This window comes from Falco cherrug, chromosome 2 (assembly GCF_023634085.1).
Source record: "Falco cherrug isolate bFalChe1 chromosome 2, bFalChe1.pri, whole genome shotgun sequence".
Classification (NCBI taxonomy): Eukaryota; Metazoa; Chordata; class Aves; order Falconiformes; family Falconidae; genus Falco; species Falco cherrug.
In genome coordinates this window covers 84402250-84420167 of record NC_073698.1, presented here as the reverse complement: position 1 = coordinate 84420167, position 17918 = coordinate 84402250, and the positions used below count along the sequence as shown (strand labels likewise).

Below are 17918 nucleotides of genomic sequence, written 5' to 3'. Positions count from 1 at the left end.
ATCTAAGTGCAGAGGAGAGCTCAGAGCAAAGTGATGGAAGAATTTATATACAGAGAGCTTTAAGTCAACTTAATTCTAAATATTAGAAAGCTATTTCCTATTAGAATGTATTTTTATGAGGATTGTATGTAGGAATAGCACACAATTTTAGTCACAGATGTAGCACTATATGATTTTACATTTTATCATAATCTGCAAAAACATGTTCTCAAAGGCACCTGAATGTACCTAAAAACATCTACTACAGATCATTATTATTAGGCAAGTAAATTTTGAAGTAAGAAAATAGGGCTTAAACAGGGGCTCTTTTATCAACAAAAAAAATCTTCAGATTTACAAGCTATCTAATATGAGTCAATGGAATCATATGGAATTGCTTCTACCAGTTAGTGGGAGAGGCAGTCCATTAGCATTTGTCATAATTTGCAAGGAGGGAGCAATGACCAATTACAGATAGATTAACTGGAATTTATGGAAAGAAGACTAGCATTCATAGAACTTTTTGTAATTTAGGAATGATCAAACCTGAATCAAGACAAAAATCTTGTCTCAACGGTATCCTAATAAATATGAAAATGTCAAGAAAAAAAGTAATGAAACTGTATCATTATGAATAATTCTACACCAGAAAAGAGTAAGAACTTGTACCTAACAACAATATTGGTGCATACAGAGTACATTAACTGGAAATGTTTTGGGGAGAGGCACTCTCATGAGAACCATGGAACAGAAAAAAGGAAATCTTGGATTCCATATCCATCCGATACCAAAAAATTAAATTCCTTTTAAGACAGAATCATATCAAGAGTGGGGTTGCATAGATACATACTTACATACAGTATTTATACAGCTAGAAACAGGTGGACCTACACACACAGACACACACACACAGAACTTATCAGGCAAGAATAACTGCAGTTTCTTAAAATATTGACCAATTTAATACACCTGCAATCTATGTAACATTGGGGATTCTAATTATAATCTTTGTGAGTATCCTATTGCCAAAACCCCAATCATATCAATGTTAATGCTGTCTTGTAAAAACTTCTACTCGTAGTTCTTCCATCCTTTAACATCTTTGTAACATTCCTTGGCATAACCATTAGAAAATACACCAGGTGATCTTATGTGTGAAAAATTTTTAACTTTATAAGCAAACTAGGAAAAGACAAACTTCCACTTCAGTGTTTATCCCTATACCCTAGCAGGTCTATCATCTTAAAAAAATATATGGATTTATTCTTCCCATAGTTTATGTATGAATTATACCCATTTACAAAGATTTTGAAAGAATATTCTTCTTCATTAATAAAATCTCACATCAATCAGGAACTAATATAAAAATGGTAAATAATTAGTACATAATTTTAAAGATGTTTATTAAGTACTTTAGAGGAATGTATAAGCCCAAGCTCCATCACACCATGCAATTTAATAAAGAAAAAAACAAGAAAAAAGGAAGGAGTTTGATAGACTATTAAAGTAGTCTTTCACTACTATTTCTCATATTTTCACAGTATAATAGAATTAATTATCTTTTTGAGCAATGTAAAAAAACCCCTGTTGATAGTGAATAAAATACTTTGGTATTACACATTTTAAAAAAACTAATAAAGAAGTAAAAAATAAGCTAAAATGGAATAGAATTTCCAATAAAATTTCTGTTTTACAGCCTGGATCCACATATCATTATCAGTCCTTCAAGTTCGTAACAAAATTAGATGCATTATATGCATAGGTTTTGTTAGAAAGGCAACGTGTAACATAAGAAACATCAATGCTGTTCAAAGTTGCTGTAATAATTATCATGCGATCACTACAATTAACTCAGTGAAGAAATGCTGAATTTCTTTAATGACAAATATCCTCAAACCCACACAATGTATATTACATCTTTTCAGTATCACTCAGAAAATAAGAACTGTAAAATAAAACAATGAAAACAAACCGTAAATTATTATTAGCTATCATTATGCAGAAAATTTGCTCAAATAAATCCATCTCCTAAGATTTAATTTTTAAATTATAGCATTCTCCATTGTCTTATATCTCAAGTCATTATTTACACATAGCCAGAAATTATAAATGGAGCATTTACAAAATATTACAATTTTAAACTAATTTATCAGTCACAGGTTTGAAAACTCATTCTGCAGAACTGTAACATGGCTATTTAGGATGAATAGGAATGAAAAGCCAATCTTCAAAATTATGGTAAAAAAAAAATCATTTTTTCCAGACGTGAATAACCAAATAAGCATAACTTCAAAAACGTCACATGACACATCAAGCCAAAGTGGTGAGCGGACATATCGAATATAATCAAATATACTGAAATTCCCCTATCACTTTGTATAACAAACAGCAATATGCTCAAGGTTTCCATTTGGAAATTATTTTTCATGTCTGTTTAACAATATTGACAGGCCCTACTTATTAAAAAGTTAATGCTCCAGAAATATGTCAGAACTGGGTCTGTGAGAGTCACTGATCAATCTGATAAACATATTTTTTTTCTATGCTGTCAAGAATGACAAATGTTTCAAAAGAAGACTCCATTACTTTCCCTAGCTCTCCCTTTGTGCATTCCTCGCAGGTTCCTGAGTTATTAGGAATTCTTTTAACTCTTATATTTTCTTTTGCCATCAGCATATTATAACACTGAAATAAAACATCTTTACGTTGCACTGAGTAGATTCCCCACATAATTCGCACTTGTTCAGCTGCAACCCAGAGTTCTAAAAAAAGTGTGCTACAAAATCCCGTTTCACAACCCACCCAGGCCACCTGCCGAGACCTATCTACTCTATCTCAGAAAACAAATCAGACCTAAGGGCTTACTATACCTTTACCTGATCAAACAATTTCATAGCAAATAATCACACACACACACACAAAAAAACCCAAACCAACCAAAAAAACCCAACCACAAACCTGCCAATAACTACGGTTATTCTTATGTTCTGTAGGCCTTTGTACTATTCATTATTGCTATGAAAAATGCTTTTTCTGTAGTGAAGCCTGTCAGAGAAGCTCTGGCAGGTAATGTGGAAGCCAAAAGGATTGAAATAGGATGGACAGAAAAAATCAGAAGGATTATGGAATACACAGATTTACTTGTGGTTAAAGAGTACAAACTTGATGAGGGTATACAACCTTCAGCAATAAGGTTACAAGAGTTGTGTGGAATTTATTTTCAGGCAACCTCACAAACATTACCAAACAAGACTTATCCTGAACAGGGAAGCCCTTCATTAGAGGTGTACAGTAAATAATTTTGTTATTTTGAGACATTTGTTACAAATACTCAACCTTCATGTCATTCTTTCATTGGCATTGTAAAGAGCTAAAATGGATGTACAGAGGATAGACAGAAATACATTGAAGAACAGGGGATTTAATATTTTTTTTTAATGTATTTATTCTACAATACCTTTGGAAATTATTAACAGTTTGTATAACCTAATACCTGAAAGGAAATTTATCTGAGCCTTGCAGTTCCTCTGGAGAGTTTACTTTAATGACATCTATTCTGAACCACACAGAGAAAACCAGTTAAACAGTTTTATATTGTTACTGCAAAACCAAGCCTTGAAAGAACTAGGCATCTTTATAGCTAAAGTTACTATCAAAGCTGTCATTAGAAGTAACCATCACCACACCAGACAATTATTTATATTCAGCAGAGTTTTGTATAAAAATCAAAGGAAAACGGTATAAAAAATTTTGTCATGAGACTAACAGATTGGATTTTTAATAGAAATACTTTACACATCCTACTCTTGTAGGATGATTTTAATCTAATTTTATAGCCACTAAAATCCACTTACATTACAGTCACTAACCTCTTATTCAGTATCAGAGAAGGATGTGCTCTCTGGCTGACATTATATGTCCACAAATTCTTTATGAATTCTTTTGTGACTTTTTTCAGACCCAGGAGTAAGCTAATCATGAGAAAGGCTATTTGTTGTAATGTCCCCTAGCACCAGCCATGAAAAGCATGGTGGCAATATTCCCCTAAGGTTTACACATCAATCAGCAGGAAAGAGTTCATAAAACATTCACATTTTTCAAAGGAATTTATGGAAATTGTCTTTTTATTCATGGAATGCTTTGTGGGCACTGAAAGTGTTTTGCTTACCATTTTTTAAAGGTAGGCCGATGGAGTCATGCACATGACCTCCACTGAATTCCAAAGGCACTTCCTCCCTCGCCAACTCTCTTGATACGTACTAATGGTTACACAGACAAGCAAACCACACATGCACAAATTATTGCGGCTCCAGACATGAACACTCATACGTGTTTGAAATGAGAAAAGCATTATTCAGAGGGAAGACGGCTTAACGGAGGAAAAGAAAGACTATTGCCCTTTCCTCCTCCCAGACTTAACTTTCACTTTAAATACTCAGTTTTGCAGTAGTACCCTTATTTTGGTTGAGGCCATTAGATAAATATGGTGAATACTGAGAAACAGAGTAGCATATATACAATGTAATTAATTTTTTAATGAAATGAGTTTTTATCAAGTTTATAGTTTAATATATTCAGTTATTAAAATGAAATAGTGAAGCTAAATTTACACCTCAAAGGCAAAATTACCCAAGTATTAATTCTGTTAAATTACTTATTGCTAGGTATTCATTGTGCGGTAAATTGTTTGTGGGCATGCCTGTAAATTATGCTCATCACCTACTGGCACACCTTGTACTATTCTTGATATAAGATGAGCCTTATTACTCCAGTAAATTAAATACTGAAGTTTTTTTTTAAAATATCATGTACATCCAAGATAATCTATGAGAAGTTACCTTGTATATTGGATACATTCCATCAGTAGAGGACATACAGGGCAAATCAACCAACCAATTCAATAATGAAGATATTCACTAGCCAACAAAATTACACAAGATTCCATCAAAAACATTTCTATAACTATTACTGTCTGGATTGTCTTTGTTTTGCCCCTACCAAAACTGACAAGATTTCTTCTACTTAATCATCAATTTAGCTAAAGGACAATACAGTAAAATTTCAAAGATGCTGGATTAAAAAGGAGGAGGAATTATTGGGCTGTCAGCAACTGCCCTCAAGGGAAACACTGACAAAGACAAAATTGCAGTCTGTTTTGCTCTGCTTCACAACAGACTATCCAGAAATTACAGTAATCAGGCAGCATGGAACAAACAACAACAACAGAATTAGTATCACTTCTTTTTCCTGTTGCCTTTCGTGCTATACATTTCTGAGTAAATAAAGCTAATTTCACATTTCTAACAAGGTTCTTGGTCACAGGCCCCTCTTACAGAAGGTTTTCCCCTTTGTCCTAATAACTACAGATAATGGTGATCATGTTCTGGATTCACTGATTAAATCCTAATTTACAGACTAAGCCTTTCAGAATTAAAAGCGAGCAAATGATCTTCACTCACTAGAAGAACAGTGCAAGACATTACATGACATCTGCTGGACAGTGGTGGAAGTGATTAATATTGTTTGCTTTGTTGAGGAGACACTTTCCAGACACTGGTAGGTTTTGTAATCGTGCCTTTTCCAACAATTCCAGCCCATCTTGCTTCAACAACTGATCTGCAACACCTTCTGGGTAAAATCCTAGCATAGAGGAAATACATTCTTCACACTAATTAATCAATTACACACATACAAGCATGAAATAGCTGGCAGTACTACTTCTCCACCAAAAGGTCCAGAGCAAAAGGAGCACACACAATCAGACTGTCAAGCATTGCTTCACAGAGGGGAAAAAAAAAAAAAAAAGTGGGGGGGTGGGGCAAAACAAACCACCACAAAAGCAAGCAGAAGAAAAAAAACACCTAAACCCCAGATTTTGGTACCCAGAGAACACTCTCAAGGTCAAAGTTCAATCAAACATAGCTCACCCTGGAATAATTACAACTGTCATAAATCCATTTAACTCAATGTTTCTGACAAAGACATACAATGCATAATTTTAATGTATCAGTTTTGAAGTTTGTTATTTCAGTGTCTTTCACTTTTATGGGCACAAAAAATACTGAGTTTGCACAAAATGGGAAAGCAGAGGAAATAGTTCCATTGTCAACTTTCAAAAACATTCAGTTCTTTCAGAGATGAAAGTACAAATGTATTATAAATGTAAATGCATGCACATCTAAAAAGCCAAGATTGTTTAAAAGAAAAATGTCAAAGCTGGTGATGCCCAAAATATATATTTCTTACTCTGTTTGGGAGGGTTAAGAATGAGTCAAAAAACTGGACTTTCTTTATGACAGACAAAGTTTACTAAATGTAAATCTTCCTGTAACAGTGAAAAATTGGAGACCAGCAGGAGTTTAAGGAAGAATTTCACATTGCCATGAATTCCCATTAACTAAAAGAAGAGTGCTCTGGTATACACATGAGGTCTCTTTATAAAATAAGGTGAAGCCACTCTCTACCAACACCTGTCATTTTGAGTAAAGCAGTAGTTGGTACTACTGGCACCAAGGCAGAGACAAAAAATCTCATTTCACAAGTCCGCACTAGTTAACTAGCAAAATCTTTGTTTTCCAGACTCTACATTCTCCCCTTTTCCCTACTCCCTCCAAAAGAAAAACTACAAATAAACAAAAAAAAAACCAACAAAACAACAAACCAAATAAAAACACACAACGAAAAAAAGCCACCAACCAAAAAACCCTCTGTTCAAAAATATACATTTACATATGCTGACAATTTTTAGGGCATGCTCTACTGCATTGTTTTCACAGATTGAGCCCTCCTAGCAAATAGTATACAGCCATACTATCTAGATTCTCTCTACTCTAAATGCCGTAACAGTCACAAAGATGGCTTTTGTTGAGCAAGGACCAAGATGTTCTTGCTCAGGAACCTCCTCTGTAGCTGAGAAGAAAAGCAGAAGTCATCTTTTTGCTTTAATGTACATTCTGCCTCAGCTGGCATATGACATGGGGTCCTATACATGGATGGGGAACTACTGCTGAAATACTTGATTCACTTCCAAATTAAACATCCAGACAAGACAAATAGTAGGAGAATCGTGCAGTGATAGTAATACAAGTGTTTTAAAATAGGCAAATGTGTTTGTGTAAATACACCTATAAAATATATTTAACTAAAACAATGGAAAATAATAAGGATTATATTTAATAATAAAATGAACCTCTTGAGCAGGGATGTTCCTCCACTGAAACCCCAACTATCTCAGCACCTCCAACTCCATTTCCTCAGTGACCCATTGCTCTTTAACAACTTCTGTTTATTTCCTCTAAATTTTCTTTCCCATCAACAAACACGCACAACTTCCTCCAACATCCCTGAAACAACAGCTGGGCAAAAGACACTAACTGCTATAACTTGTTCCAAGAAATGCAAGCACTGACTGGCCAGGCCATTAGGCCATTAGAAACAGATATATAGTGAGCTCATGCTGAAATATTTCCCTTAGTAGGACAATATTTTTTGTCCTTTTTCTGTAATATTCCAATGCTTTACGAAGATTTTAAAGACCCTGGAATTCTTAAGCCCCTTCTCTGATTTAAAAAACTGAGAAACTGGCCACTGGTTTCAAACCAGTGGAGGAGGAAGGGAGGAAAGACTAGCAAATAAACACAGTGCAATTGCAGAAGTGTTGTCCACTTAGGAACCAGATTATAAAACTAAGAAGTCATTTTCCATGGAACATACAGCAAAATCATATACTACCTCACAGACTTCCTCACTATAAATATATCCATATACTATAAACTATAGTTAGATACAATTTCTCATCGATACATGAATTTTAATAGTATATCTGCAATTACAATAATATTTGCTATTGTAATATATAATTCATAGGCACTTGGATAGAAAAATAGTTGTCACATTATTGCAAATATTTACCTTGTACGTTAACTTGTTCTTGGTATAATTGGGCACCCATAAAATTTTTTGAGTGACCTTTCTCACTTGGCAATCCATCATAATATAATCCTGTGCCAGAGGTTTCTTCCCTATTCCCTTAAGGCTGAAGATGTTTTCAGTGCCAGCTGCATTGTTTCGCAGAATAAACTTTCCCTATGACAAAGAAAGAAGAAAAAAGTTTCAGACTGTAAAAGTCTCCTTTGGCTGACAAACCAACTCCTTTAGTTTATTAATCTTAAATCCAGGCAACAAAGCATGCTTACAAGAAAGCATTCCTATTGACTTTTCTATTTCATTAAACAGAGAGGAAAACTAAAGCAGTAAAAGTTTTTACTTTAAATTATTCTAAAATATGAAATTTAACAATATACAGTCTTCATATTTCTAGATTTTATGCGTCTTGGCTTCTTCCTGGAAAACAAATGTCCGAGAATATATGTTCTCATGCATCTTTGTTCCTCATATAAAATACAGCTTTACTCAATCACTTCCATCTGCCCTTCAACTAAAACGTTCCTCATAATTATTTGTTGTCAAAGGATCCAGGAGTTTTGGCTTTTAATAGTTTTACAATACTGGATTCCTAAACTACATTATATCTTGTTGGTAATGTATGCAGAAGGATTACTCATGTTTCACAGAACTTTTTTTTTTTTTTGGCTCTGGCAATTCAAACATTTGAATAGTGAGCTGCAGTCAAAATCTCACAGTTAGTATACAAGCAAAAATAATATACTTCTTGCTAAAGGTGTTGCAGCCTTTGCTCTGCTTTTTATTTTAGCATTCAAAATAGTGATTAGTCTGATGGCAAAAGCAGCTTCTCAGTAGTGGCTTAACTTGTAACAGAAATTATTTTATGAAACAAAGTACCCATCACAAACAAATTTGTGATGTATGCATGCAATCGGAAATACTCAATGTTACTACTTTATTACTTAGATATTTAAATACAATTTAATATATGCATTTAAATTAATACTAACACAATGTACATTTTTATGATCAAAGTTCAAAATCTCTATGGAGTAACTGGTCGCTTCGTAAAAATGGAGGGTTTGATAGAAGAGCAAATAAAGGAAGAGATAATAAAATGTGGTGAGGAAATTTATCATGCCTAATCTGAAGATCTGCAAAATGAGTTCCTTTGGTTTTTTTACTTCAGTTAGTAGGCAATCTTTCAATTTCAGACTCTCAAGAAGATACTTAATATTTGTAAATATCTAAGCACTTTCATAATTTGGACACTGATGTAATTTTTTTGACAGAAGCATGCTTTTCAAATGTTGAAACTAATTTCCCTCTTACCATTGTTATGCACTCAGTAACAGGCTTGAACATGAGAGGATACAGAGCTGTTTCACCTAGACCTACATTTATTGTAGAAGGGCCGTAAAAACCCTGTCCTTCCAAAATTGCTTCAAGTTTCCAGTCCTGGTTGGACATGTTACTCTGAAATTAAATTAAAGATGTAGATTAGATTATGCATTTAAAGCTTTTAACATGCATTTCAGCTTTTACTTGCAGTTATCATCAAATCAGAGCGTAGTACTCATTTTCCCAAAGTACTGGCTCAAACTACCTTTGGGGGGAATAAAACAGTGGATTTTTAAAATTAATTAAGCCAAAAATAAATCCTTTATTCCTGGCAACCAGAGGTACTGTTATCAATACTGTCAGCAGCAATACGCATTAAAAGAGTATGTACATGATGTAACTAATGGTCAAGATGGAATTTATAAGCATCATTATAAACATTTACTAGTATCTATGGTGCTGTTTAATGCTTGCTAAAATGCTGTCCCTTTTAATGTACCTCTTTGAAGTGCTGACGTGGTGTATCAGCATATATTGCTTCATTTGGCCACTGACTACATTACAGGTTCAGTCTTGCTTATGAATTAAGCATTCTGTCTCCAAAGGAATACTTACAGTCCTCTATGCTCAGAAACTGGTCTTTCAAGAGACTAATCTACTTTAAAGAATGCCTGTCCTAAGTAGTATGAAAGTATATTTCAGAGACATATTTGTCTTGCATCCAGGTGTATCACAAGACTGCTTGATTATGGTAGAAAGTGACTTATACATGCTTGGGGGCTGCATAAAAAGAGTAAAACTAAAATAATGCTATTCAGCCTCCTGCTGTTTGAAGGAACCAGATGACCAAACATCCAGTCGGCAGAAAGGTTAACATCCATTTGAAAAAGTAAGTATACTGTCATTCAAGAGCTAATATATGCCTTGTCAAAACAGAGATTGATTTAATCTGTGAAAAGCAGAATAAATCCTTTGACTCATAATGGTGTTCATCCATGGAAAATTGTATATAAACATCAAAGATAAACAATGGATTTGGAGGAATAGAGATAATACTTCAATCCTCATTTCCTTCTTTGAAAGTTTCTCAAGCTCAGCTATCTTAACTTCAGAAACTAAAAGCCACCACCTGTGGTCATGAGAGTTAACCCCACGGCATGGCACAAGACCTGCAGTATCCAGTGTTTGACTAACATGTATGATTAATGCTTAATTCTTAACTAAGAGGCAAATTTCCTAGTAGTTGACCACAAATGCCTGTTTGGAACATTGAGAAGTGTATAGTGCCTCAGTTTTTCAAAATACTTCCACCACTGTGGTCTCCAATTCTGTAATAGCAACAATTACATCATCTCTGATAGAAACATGGAAAAAAATAACTGGTATCATCGTGTTGAGGATAAAAATGATAAGGGAAAAAAAAAGGCAACAAAAGATTATTTTTATTCTCATGGTTTTTTTTCTCCACAATATCAGGAACAATTTGATTTTTTGAAAAACAGCTTGACCAGTTTTAAAACTGGTCACCCTTTGATAATCTAGTGTTTTAAAAGGTGGATAGAGGAAAAACATCACCACACTTAGTCTTTGGTAAGGAAAAGTGAAAGACTAAATATTTGGGGGCTTAAGTTGTTTAATTCTTAATGATTTCTAGTGCCATTAGTATCAGATGTTTCCTTTGTCCACACTAGTGATGTTTACATCAATACATAGTACTAGTATTTCTTCTTAATCTCAGACACAAAAACTTGTCAGCTGGAGAAATGTAGTTGACAGACAGGGTCACTTTGAAATTCTTCTCTAACAAATCTTTCTAATATAGTGTGAATTTCTCTAAAACCTTCTAAAGAAACATATTAAGGTCAACAACAAATGTTGGAAAATGAAAATAAAATATTTAAATTCTATTCCCTTGTACTTGTGCATTAACAGTTTTAATTACTTAATAACCTAATTCATATAGGATCTATGCTTAATGCAGAATCTTATCCAAAGTCTGTTAAGTCAATGAGAAACACAATTAATGCAAAGGGAGTTAGAATCTTTTCACTGGATGCTAGGTGGTTAAATCCAAGGTACATAATAAGGCTGCATGTGTATAGGACCTATACCTGGAGAGGCTGAAAGTGATAGATGGAACAATTACATTCATCTCATGCTTGTGAGAATCATGGAAACTTCAGATGTTCAGCCTTAATTCCCATATCAAAAACCAATCACAGATTTCAGATTCAGGTAAAAGGACATTATAATACACACTTCTTTCTTTTTGCAATCTAGAATTCTCTAAGGGAAGATGTTTTCATTTAAAAAAAAACACTTTATATTTTTATATTTGTTTGTTCATCAGTGTTTGATATTTGCAAATTTAGGGCATAACAGAGCAGAATTTGTGACTGCATGTATGCATTTCACAGAAAGAGACAGAGATATATGTTCTCACTCTCACAAACACACACACATGCACAGAGTATATGCTCCAGTTGCGGTATTTTTTATTTCCTTGCTAAGAAAACAAGCAGGACTTAAAAGTATAAAAGCAAGATTCCTGCATGAAATGTAAAAGCATATACTTAGAAACACTCAGAAATGGGGGGGGGGGGGGGGGGGGGGGGGAGGGGGAAGAGAAAAGGAATAAAGCCAACCTGTTTAGAGACTCTCTGTCTAAACAAGGTGGAAAAACCTCTTACCTTTCTGAGTTATATAGCAGCTTTTTTTCAGCTAATGTAGCATTCAATAAAACAATGTTTAATAAATATTAATATCTTAAAAATTATGTGTACAAAAAACCACTGTAATATGATTTCCTTTTATTTTGTTTATTTATTCTTCCTTCTTAATGAACTAGTTCCTTGTCTACTTTCAGTATTTCACAGAATATCCACAGTATGGTCTTTCCCTAGACGTTAAGTCTCCTTGTTAGAATCTGCCTCCACTCTTATGTCTACAAAAATTTCAGAATCATTTTTCCATAAATTAACTCACTGATAGTCTTCAGTGCCTCTGATATCAAAAGGTGACATACATAGACCAAACCATAGTTCAAATCTTAGGAAATATTTTACCATTTTTATCTCTTAAAGAATCTTTACCCTTTCTGTCACAGCTTAAGTTCCTTCCCTATAATTTTTGTTTTTTTTTTCTCCTTCTTCTTTTATTTTAAATCAGGAAAGTTCTCTAAAATATGAGCAACAATTTTCTGAGGGAGATGATATTCCAGCCTATATTCCATCTTCACTCTCTGGTCTTCTCATGTTTCAAGGGTTTTAAATATAAAATAGATATGATAAAACTATATAGGATATACTGCCTACGCTTGTCATATTTTTTAAATTCTATGTAAACAATTCTTCTATTTTATTCCTCAACATTTCTCCTTTTATTCTTCCAGAAACAATACCTATATTCCCTAGATTAAACAATTCCTTTTTTTCACTTTCAGTGTGGTAACATTAAGTAACAGATTAACAATTGTCAGGACAGAAGTGCAACATCAGAAATAAGCTCATCAAACGAATAATTTACTGTAAGAACTGCCAGAAACTACTTGTCCCAACAAGATTTATATTATGACCAATATGGACTTTTAAGTAATAATACTCGTCAGTATCTACAGGCATTTGTGTGTGTAGTGTTGTTAAAAATCCTGAATCTCAGTTTAGTTTCTAGTAGTAAAGTAAACTTACAATTGGAATATCCTGAATCACTGCCTGGTAAGCCGGAGTTAGAAATTCAATCTCTGCTTCAGCGTGGTCTGTGTTCACTACACATTCAATCTCATAGACGCGAACATCGCAGGAGGACTTCAGAAGAATCTGACAGTGGTAGCAACCGGTGTAGCGAGGAATGAATTTTATAGGAAGATCAGCAGAATCACTTCTATCTAAAAACAAAACCAAAACACTGCAATGTTGTAAGGCTTTTCAGAAACACTGAAATCACAAGGAGCACCCAGAGAAAGTTCCAATAAACTGTAGAAGAGTCTCCTCAACAGTACGTACAAGAATTTAAGACAAACAAAATAATTTAGGACTGTTATCGTATAAGCACAGCCAAATTTTTATTTCCCTAAAAAAGGTATATTTAAGCATCAGAACAATATTTTCTGCTGGCTCAGTAGTGCACAGAGAGAAGTATTTTAAAAGATCTATTAAATGCAGTATAAAAGTTTAACGTATATATATTTCTGTAAATATCAAAAAATTATAGTAGATACTATATTTTTGTCGACAGTTACCATGACAGATGTCAGAGTATATATATATATATAAATAAATAAAATATACATACATACATATATATATTTATATAAAACACAGTATATTTGGGTAATGCTAGCACCAACAATGAATGAAATTCTGTTTAGTATTTCTAATGAGACCTACTCATTAGACTTTTTCTATGCCAAATTTTGGATTGAAAGTCTGAGTTTATGAAAAAGCCAGAGGTGTCCAAGTTGGAACAGAATCATGAGAAGTCCATTTGCCCAATCCACAGGATGCAGGAAAAACTCCCCACAGGAATCTCTAGCGTAAGGAAGAAGCAATGCAAATGCTGTCCATGTTTGTACACAGCCAGGTCTAACAAGTCAGCTGCAAAGACTTCCTCCTCCATTCTTGCTTACAGAAAGGATCAGACTCTTTCACAGTATTTTAAGCCCTTCGCTCACCATTTTAGGACATTTTCCAAAGGAAAAGGAAAGTCACAGGAAGAACTCCCCTGACAGACCATAAAGAGTTCCCCAGTCCAACTTTCCCAAGAGTCTCTAATAAACCTGAAAAACTACACAAAGACTGCAGCTGTAAAGACTTCACTGTAGTTTTATATGTAACAGTTTCTTTTCACTGTTATCCAAGGTTAGAAGACAGCACAAAGTTGGAAAAGATACTGATGAAGGTCAGAGACTATGTAACGACACAACAGAACCTTACAGATAAAACTTCAAACAAATTGATTTTCCCTGAGGGGGAACACCTGACAAATTCTTCTGGAATTTCCTTTCTTCTTCCTTAATTTAGCTTATTTTCTGATGATATGTATGACAACTTGACTCAAACTCTAATATGTTCAATAACAACTACTGAAAATGCAGTCTTCATTTCGGGTTGTACTCCACAGAGTAGTACTCCTTGTACTCAGTTCTCAGCCCTCCAAAAATGAACACCAAATTGAAGCTTTCTTGCTGCCTCATGTCATAACTACTTCTTTTTTTCACAAAAATAGCTCAAGTTCAAGAGATGAATCCTACACAATGATGTAATTAATCTTTCAATATTACTAGGCTATCAAAAAGATTATAAATTGTACCTCAGGTTTAACCCTCTATGAAATAAATTAGTTTGTTCTCTTTTAAAGAGAAGATTAATGGCCCAGTAATTTTTGAATTATTTCTTTTTTTTCTATGTTGTCACTAAGTAGTTATCCCCATGGGCTATCTTCCACAAAAGTAACCTGAGTTTGTTAGTTATGCAGGGAATGAAACTGTCCTTTCCATTCTTCGGTTCAATAGTACAGTCCCTAATTTTCTCTGTCTACAAAAATTACTTTAGGATGTTGAAAGAAAATATTTACATAAATTTTAAGTTTAAATACTTGCATTTCAAGGTAAAGTAGCTGTTTACAACATGTATTTGAAGAAAGATAATACAGTGTACTGGAAGCTCCAACATATTTCCGCTTGAGTTTCAATTTCTTACACTATATGAAAATTGCATAATTAATAATTAAGATTATCTTTCATTGAAATGCACACTTTCAGACAGAAATATCTCTTATAGAAAAAATTAAAAAGAAGAACAAAAAGAGTCTTCCTACCCATCCCATTCCATATTTATAATATTTATTTTGACATTACTTTTGTTAAAATATCTGTTTCTTATGCATTAAAAAATATATTGAATAATAGGTCAGTTGAATAATTGAAATTGTATGATCAATTCCAATCAATGACAAGGAAAGCACGTAAATTGCTGATATTTAACATGATAAGTATTTTATGCAATCAGACATGGTTTCTGAAGTGATGCAGGATCTCCAAATCAAAGTGATTACAGAAATCACTTGCCCGTGAATTATAGCTGAAGGCTGGGGGGTTTCTGCAAAATGTTTTTTCATGGTAATTTTAAATATCATAAGGTAAACTGGGCTTAAAAGTTTCTCAGCTTAGCATGTTGGGTTTTTTTCTCAGTCTCTTAAGATACTCAGTAAAGATTAGCCTAGGAATTAATTCAAAGATTTAATGAAAATAATCCATGGGGTCGCAACTGGCCTAATAATTTCTGAGACAGAAGTAGTAACAGTAAGCAAGGGGCAGAAATTAGGTTATTTCTATGTAACAGGAAGCAGAACCTGGACTCATGGAAGTAAACAAGACCGTAAGCATTTCTCCAGCAGTGAGAAGTCAGCCAGAACAATACAGGCTTTTGTTAGTTTCCTTCCCTAGACAGCTTATTATTGTTGATGGGGAGATATTTCATGTGAAATAGGCAAACAGTTTTATTTTATAGATTTCTGTTAGACAAATGCCTATGGGAAACATTTACTAGATCCTCAATCTGAATATCTGGATGGGGTTTAGTCGTGAGACAGTTGTCAGAATAGGGGTATTTGCAAAAGCAAAATTTTTGGTGTGTAATATGAACTCAGAGTCTTTGAAAGCTAAATTACAATGCAGAAGTGTTGGTCATGTTCTATGGCAACTGCCTAGCACCTTGTGCCATTTACTTATTGCAAAAGATGATCTGATCACCATCTAGAATTGACAAAGTTCATGTCGTCTTAAAAATCTTACAATGCATCATTTGAGATCTGCCTGACCTGAATTTAAAGTTAATCCTCTAATTGCATTAGCCAACAAACTATTTTCTAAAGAAAAATAATGACAGTACTTTTAACATTAAAATGCAAGAAAAAATATATTCTAGAGGTTAGTAATAATGCCAGTCTGTAAAGCAATCGCTGTCTAACCCTATTACAAATTGTGGGAGGAGGGAAAGGGCAAGAATAAAAATGCTGTTCTTCCATATCACAATCTGTTGGCACAATTTCTGAAGGCAGGAAACTATGAACCTTCAGCACTTAGTCAACTACTTGCACATTGTGTTAGCTTTTAATCAGCAATGATGGTTCTATCTACTTAGAAGCTCAAATCTAAATTTCACAGTGAACTTCTCTCAGCCTCTGACACCACGCATGTGTCACAAATAACTGGCTAAATTAACCTGAAGACTGATTTTGCAAATATGGACTCCTAGAAGGTTAAATAAGCAACACACTGAAAAGCCCAGACTCTTCTGACTTCTGTTTATGTATCAGGTCTTCATATGAGCTCATCTGAATTAGAACAACACTCTACTCAGTAGTCTTAAAAAAGCAACCACCAATCCCTTAATGAGTGCTGATATGTTTTGAAATTTTCGCTTTCACTGTGGATGTTTATTTGCTGATTTACTTTCAGTTTATCTGAATATAACAGATTTGTAGAAGAGTTTCCAAAAAAGCCGCTAACTTTATTTCTTCTTTTTTTCCACTTAAATCATTACACATCTAAGCAAATAGTTAAATATACTTGATTCAGAAAAGGAAGATCTACTGTGTGGAAAAAAAAGAAATGAATGGAAGTGGGTTTTCCTTAATAGATTTAAAAATGCAAGTGGTGGAGACTTTTTTCAATGTCTTGTCATGAATAGTCAGCAGCCTCTTTAATGTACTACATTCAGAAGCCAGTGAAGATCTGCGTGGCACTACAATAAAGTAGAACAGAGTTTCTTGGGGCTTGGTTGTTTATTAAACTTTGCCCCTTAGTATTTTTAAAGGATACTCATAAGTGCTTTAGAATCAAGAAGGCTGCACAGTCACTATGCCAATGGGCTGCTGGAATGGTGTCAAGTAAAAAGTTTGCTTAATATAACTTAAGAAGCATAGTAAAGCTAAGGTGCTTTCTTAAACTATCCAATGCATAGTTCCTACTGGAAAGGATTAGACAAATTATAAAGTATTACACTGAGAAAAATATAGTAGAGTAATAATTCAAAGTCTTTTTATCTAATATCACAACAAAGACAAAGCTAAGATCTCTCTAAAACATATGCCCAAAATTCACAGATATAAAAAATTTTAGAAGTGATTCTTCATGACTTGAAGTAGGAAGTGGCTGAGACAAGATCTCTAAAAAATAAGCAACAGAGGGGAAGAGGAAGATTAAGCAAAATTTCATGCAAGCAGAGAAGAGAGCTCAGAACCAGACAAAGATTGTGCACTGAATGTATAAGGAAGTATCACATGGAGAGGGTTAAAGACCAAGTTTTATACCACATACGTCAAAATAGTAAGTTAATGCAAAATTAGTACTGAAGGCTTAATGCAAAAAAAAATATAAAAATACCTAGCTAGAGATTTTTGTAGTACATGATAATACACATTCCTTTCTTTTTGCAATCTAGAATTCTCTAAGGGATGATGTTTTCATTTAAAAAAAAAAAAAAAAAAAAAGCCAGCCAGCAGTTGTTTTAACAGAAGCCATGAAGATGCCACACTAATCTGAATAAATTAACTGGAGAAACAATTATCCAGAAAGTAAAAAATCTCTAACAATTCTTGATATTTCTGTAGAGGAAGCTTTTTCATCTGTTCCCTGGAGAGGAAAGGGAAAAAAATAAAATAAAAAGAGAGCTCTTTTTGGATATTCTTCTCAA

General features: G+C 33.8%; 1 protein-coding gene across 1 annotated transcript in view; it reads right to left on the bottom strand.

Moving 5' to 3' along the window:
- The window catches only part of CFAP47 (cilia and flagella associated protein 47), a 345115-nt gene that overhangs the window by 166862 nt on the left and 160335 nt on the right, over nucleotides 1-17918 (bottom strand). The window contains exons 46-48 of the mRNA XM_027816959.2: nucleotides 12912-13108; nucleotides 9217-9360; nucleotides 7891-8064 (exon numbers count right to left, since the gene is read on the bottom strand). Coding sequence (XP_027672760.2) covers nucleotides 7891-8064; nucleotides 9217-9360; nucleotides 12912-13108 — 515 coding nt within the window. The remainder of the gene's footprint in view (nucleotides 1-7890; nucleotides 8065-9216; nucleotides 9361-12911; nucleotides 13109-17918) is intronic.